The following is a 6,212-nucleotide window of genomic DNA, read 5'->3' as shown; positions in this document are numbered from 1 at the left end:
CACGGGCTAGCGACTAATATATATATATAGAGGAAAATTTCAATTTTTTTGGTGGGGGGGGGGGATTTTTTTTTTTGGGAATTTTTTTTTAAAATAGTTGTGCGCACATTTGGTTTTTAACTTGTATGACTGTCATTTCACTATCCTTGTCCATGGCAGATTCTTTGAAAGCATGAAGAAAGATTACTGCATGGCAGTTAATGTAAGGCACTGTGCCTGCATTGTTGACCTCCTGGGTCGTGCGGGAAAGTTGGCTGATGCTGAAAAATTCATTCTGAACTCAGGCTTTGAGGAAGATCCAGTGATGTGGCGAGCCTTATTGAGCGCTTGCAGGGTTTATAAGGACAGTGTTACAGGAAAACGTGTTGCAGAGAGAGTAATTGGGCTTGAACCTCAGGGATCTGCATCTTATGTGCTTCTTTACAACATCTACAATGATGCCGGGATAAATTTACCTGCGACAAAAATTAGGGAATTGATGAAAGATCGAGGAGTTAAGAAGGAACCTGGTTTAAGTTGGATCGAGGTAGGGAACGAAGTTCATTGCTTTGTGGTGGGTGATCGATCTCACCCAATGAGTCAAGTGATATATGCACGCTTAGAAGAGATGATGAAGAGGATAGAGAAATTAGGTTATATAGAAGGTCAAGAGAGGCCTATTTCTAGTATCTCTGAACCAAAACTCAATGCCAGCACAGTGATGAACTACCACAGTGAAAAGTTAGCTGTGACTTATGGGATTCTCAGTCTGCCAGCATCAGCACCAGTGAGGGTTATGAAGAACTTGAGAGTTTGTCAAGATTGTCATACAATGATTAAGTTCTTGTCGAGAGTAGAAAAAAGAGAGATAATTCTTAGAGATTCAATTCGTTTCCATCATTTTAGAGAAGGTACGTGTTCTTGTGGAGATTACTGGTAGTTTCAATAGAAGTAAAATTTTGGGTTAGTGATAGGAGAAATGAGTGAATGTTTTGGCCACAAATGTTGAGTCATATGAGTGAATATTTTGCTTTAGTACTAGAATCTATATTTTTCTAAATAGCAATATTATAGACAATAAATTTTACAAATTATTAAAATTATGATTGATGGGGAAAAAAGAACCCACCACAAAGGTTGTAAGCTAATTTTGTATACATATTTACGCTTTTCAAGAATTCTGAAAAAAATATTGATAAGTCAACAATAATGTAATTTTCTTGATTTGGTTTCTATTGAAAATTTTCTAAATTTGTACATTTCACCTTTACTTTGCATGCATGCATTTGATTTTTTATTGTGAATGCAGATCGGGACACACTCCATAATGAGAATATAGATTACCACTAGTCCCTTTATTTTAGATGGAATTTGATTGCATTTTATTATTAGGTTAAGATACTAATTGGTTTTTAGTGTAAGAAAGGATTTGAATCCTAAATCTCTTATTCAATGACAAAAACTTTACTATAACTCAATAACCCACATAGATTACCACTAGTCTAAAGTACCTATAGATTGTCTTGACTCTATGTCCAACAATTTTTTTTTGGGCTAAGTAGAGATAAAATTTATTGAAGAAAGAGAAGGAACCTAGGGGGACCTGCATAAAAGAGGGTGGGGAGGTAAGATCGGACCCATAGGAGTTACAAAAGGCTCAGCCAGGCTGAAAGCCTGCACCAGAATGGACAAGAGGATTTGAATTTCTATAAAAAAAGAAAGAGAGAGAGAAGAAAATGTAGAGAACTAACTATGGACTCCTTATGTAGTGGACTTGAGGTTTTACACAAAGTTATAAGATCCTCATCTATATTTTCCATTCTCCATAATTACTTAGAAAAGTAAAAAATATAGAGTAGGAACCAATTGAGAATGCTTTCATATATCCACATCAATTGGGTAAGTATATTTTAAGATTTTCACAATTTTGGCTTGTATATTTATAAATAATGGGAGCACTTTAGGGTGCCCCAAATATGTTTTCAGATACTGCTGTACAATTATAATCTATACTCAATTGATACAAGATGAGCATGAATGCAATTAAAGAGAAAAGTTGACATAGATGTTATGGGCAGAAATATATTTTATTTTATTTTGTTTTTGTAATTTAGTTCACATTTGACATAAAGAAAAAATTTATTCATCTTGCATAATGGAGCCGAATGAAAAACTCATTCTAAGTCTTTTATCAGGAAGTTAAAGAAAAAGAAGAAGAAGAAGAGTTTGGTTATAAAATTGCTGGTAGGCTCATGACCATCAATTATGGAGGGACCCTCATTAGAACTTTAAATTCAAAAAATGTTTTTTTTTGGTCAAAGCTCGTTTGTTGCTTCTACAAGGACCACAGTTATTGGATGCCAATGATTAACATTTCTCTTTTTTTTTTCAATACACACATAGTGGGACGAGTATTTTTTTTTTGGTTAAAGCTCTCTGTTGTTTGAACTCTCATGGCTATGTGATGCAGGTCATAGTGGAAACAGGGTTGAATATATTTACTGTTTGTTTTTCAGTGATTAAAAAAAAAGGGTCTTTCATTTCTTGGGGGTATAATACTCAAAACATGGCATTGGAGTCCACATCTTGTTCGTCTCTCATGCCTAACAAGGAATGTAGTTGAACTTTTTTTCTTCATTTTTTCGATGAAAGGAATGTAGTAGAACTTACTAAACAAACAAGACAAAGAATAGAATCCAAAGACCTGAAAACTCTATGTGAAACGAGAAAACTCTATATATTTTTGGTTTCTCTATGTGAAAACGAGAAAACTCTATATATTTTTTTCTTTAATCACTTTCCTCAATTTTATTTTACTACTATTTTATTGATGATACTCTGAAAGACCTGAAAAACAAGTCATCTTTGTCAACAAACCACTGTGCTAGTTGTACCAGATGAAAAATTTCAAACTCTCTCATAATGGTGAGAGAATTATCTTTCACTGCAGGACTCACGGCCCTTATTGTTCTTGTATTTGTCCATAAAACTTGCAGTACTGAGAATAATATTCATCAGTGTGCCCCTCTTCCTGTGGCAATATCCAGAACATAAGCAATCCATTTCGATTGACGAGCGATCCAGAAGCCTGTTGCAACCTAAGGTATGAACTGTCTTGTGAGAACAATCGAACAATGTTACTTATTTGAAGGAAAATACTATGTACAGGAAATCAATTACAATAACTACACAATCCGGGTGGTGGACTCAGGTATACAGAAGGACAATTACTTCTCTGCACTGAGTTATTTTTTTTATCGATATGATTTTAGTTCTCAATGGAGTTCTCTGTCGTATGACTATTACCGGCAAAACTACAATGCACGGATTGTGGTTTTCTTGAGCTGTGAAAAACCAGTGAATACTCCATTCTATTTGGATACTTCTACTTGCAATGACAATGGAGAGTATTCTTCCAACTCTTCAATTTCTCATTCCAAGAGGTATAAATATGTTACAATTGGTACAATAAGAGCTAAGGATGTGGAGGACTCGTGCAAATTAGAGCAGATGGTTATGACATCGTGGCCAGGAAGTGATAATCCAGATATTTCCTGTACAGAAGTCCACAACAAATTGGTATATGGTTTTGAGCTTTCATGGATCGACTTTTTTGTGAAAGTCAATGCGGAAGAGGGCGCAGTTGCTACTTTGATAACTTGAACCTTGTCCAATGCTACAGCGGCAAGATTGGTGGGTAAATATAGTGAGAAATTGCATAGCACTTTCCATTCTCTAATTAAATACCTTACATGTTGACCATTATCTTCCTCTCGCAATATCGAACTTCTAGCTATAAGAAGAAACTTCTTGGTGATGTTATTGAAATTTAATAGATTTAATTTCAAGGTTTCAAATGCCGATGTTATTCTTTTCTTTGTAAAAAAATGCAGGATTGGGTGAAAAACTATATATTTTTTTCTTGGATGTGGTTTCTATCTCAAAAAAGTAGTTTGAACTTTGAGGGATAATATATATAGAATCGACTATGATATAGAATTGCACGAGTAATTGTACGTGAGGAATAACTTATTTATTTGGACAACTGGATGATCACAATCTTTTATTTGGCTTGAGGAAATGAAAGTAAAAATTATCTAATTTCTGAAGAAGAAAGCTTCTTGATGCATACCACATCCATTCCAATGTAAAAGACATGCTAGGGTAGTTTCAGCATAAAGACTAAATTAATTTTAAAGTTTGAAACAGTAATGATGTTATTCTTTTCTTTGTCAAAACTGCAGGATGGATTATAAGTCTATATCACCTTTTAACAGGTGAGGTTTCTATCTCAAAATGAAATATTACAATTATGACACAAGTAAAGGAATAACCATGTACTTGGACAATTGGCTGATCTCAATCATTTAGGTTTGAGGAAATGAAAAGTAAAAATTATTGAATTTTTAATTAGAAGATAGCTTTTTGTTGCATTCTCCATCCATTCCAATGTACTATAGACATGCAAATATATATATTTGTTGTAGTTTTTGTATGATGACAAAATTAATTATAAAGCTCCAAACTCTGATGTTATAATTATTCTCTTCTTTGTGAAATGCAGAAAGGTGGTATCTTGAATGCCTATATGTATATCATTCCCGCAAGGTGAGTTTTCTATCTCAAAAAAGTTGTTTGAAGGGGTAAAGATAATGCAGAATGAAAAATGACATAGAATTGCATTGAGTAATTGGGCCTGATGTGAAGATGACACTAGTAGATGAATAACCATGTACTTTGGGCAATCGATCGGTTGATTTTTTAGGCTTAAGAAAATGAAAAGTAAGATAATCGAATTTCTTAAGATCTACACAAAATTTGGACTGGTCTAGGTTTTGTGGGCACGAGTTAATTAGATTATTGTGGGTTTGTGGCTTTCTTGATGGGGGTGGGTTTGCTTTGTGGGTCGACGGTGTTTGGTCTTGGGCCCGTGGTTGCCGTTGATAACAACTTAGAGGTTTCTTATTATGCCTAGACTTCTCAAGTTTTTCAGGTCACCTAATATTCAAATGAGAACTTTGAAGGTCGAAGAGGGGAAAGGTTCCATGTGAACGGCATTTGCACATGAGTTAGTTGATCCTAAGAGACGAGGGAAGCCCGTCTGATAGCGTGCTAAGTGCGAGCTTCGAAAGGGAAATGGTTTCCCGTGCTAAGCGCGAGCTTCGAAAGGGAAATGGTTTCCCTAATCAGTAATTTATCCTTTTATTTTTTTTATATTTTTTTACAAGATATAAATTCTACTCTAGTTTAATCTAAGTGTGTATGTGTGTGAAGTTTCCTCCTAGAAACTTGAATCTTGACCCTTGTTCCCCACAACCCACAACCTATAAGCATTTATACTTGTGGAGTGATTAACACACCAATGGTGTGTGATGGTCTTAATTAGTAATTTATCTTTAATTAGAAAAATGTAATTTCAACCTTTCTTTTTGGTTGCAGGATATTATCATTTGTACATACTACCAAACATCGGTAAGAACCTGAATCTCCTTTGATCTTCTTCAACTTTTTTTTAGCAAATCATTCCTAAAAACCGTGCATGAGTATTGTTAAACAAGATGTAATTAAATTTTAGTGACATTTAAATGGAAGCAACATATATTGTTCTTAATTACTTGGATTAGGAAGGCACTTGGTTGTTAGTTCAACCATATTTTCAACTAAAAATTAAAATAGCTGAAAGCAATGCAATAAGAAATTTGTTTTCTCATAGCTTTTTCTGTTGTCCATGTACAGTATTTTTATACCTTATAGGAAAAGTGGGCATGGGTACTCTATTGGTGGTTACCTTTTTGATAAATAAGTGGTGTATGAGGCATTTATCAACAAATGACACTATTGAGGAATTTCTACAAAGCCAAAATAACTTCATGCCAATTAGTTATTCTTTCTTAGAAATTTGGAAGATGACCAAAGGTTTTAAGGACAAACTGGGAGAAGGAGGCTATGGCTCTGTATATAAAGGGAAGCTTCAAAGTGGCCATCTTGTAGTTATAAAGATGTTAGATAAGTCCAAAGCTAATGGGCAAGATTTTATCAGTGCAGTTGCCACAATTGGAAGGATTCACCACATGAATGTGGTGCAACTCATTGGCTTCTGTGCCAAGGGACCAAAGCGTGCCCTTATATGTGAATTTATGCTCAATAGTTCTCTTGAAAAATATATTTTTTCTCTAGAAGGAAGAATCCCATAAATTTTGCATTTTGGTATAAAGCCCCATAACATTCTTCTT

General features: G+C 34.5%; 1 protein-coding gene across 8 annotated transcripts; it reads left to right on the top strand.

The window, feature by feature from the left end:
• The first annotated feature begins 138 nt into the window (after nt 1-138).
• Nucleotides 139-5,451, top strand: LOC112017970 (pentatricopeptide repeat-containing protein At4g02750). 8 transcript variants are annotated; one of them, XM_065774278.1, is made up of 6 exons: nt 139-890; nt 2,976-3,082; nt 3,191-3,672; nt 4,224-4,256; nt 4,544-4,587; nt 5,419-5,451. In XM_065774278.1, exons 1-3 carry the CDS (start codon nt 173-175, stop codon nt 3,221-3,223), a joined length of 858 nt encoding a protein of 285 aa, XP_065630350.1. In that variant the 5' UTR covers nt 139-172; the 3' UTR covers nt 3,224-3,672; nt 4,224-4,256; nt 4,544-4,587; nt 5,419-5,451. The 8 variants fall into 8 exon arrangements, with proteins under 8 accessions (XP_065630350.1, XP_065630349.1, XP_065630351.1 ...); XM_065774277.1 differs by having other exon boundaries at nt 4,544-5,168; XM_065774279.1 differs by having other exon boundaries at nt 3,252-3,672; nt 4,544-5,451.
• Nucleotides 5,452-6,212: the final 761 nt, after the last annotated feature.

The sequence above is a fragment of the Quercus suber genome, unplaced genomic scaffold, assembly GCF_002906115.3.
Source record: "Quercus suber isolate HL8 unplaced genomic scaffold, Cork oak 2.0 scaffold_89, whole genome shotgun sequence".
NCBI classification, from domain to species: Eukaryota; Viridiplantae; Streptophyta; class Magnoliopsida; order Fagales; family Fagaceae; genus Quercus; species Quercus suber.
This window is presented reverse-complemented; position numbering and strand designations above follow the sequence as displayed.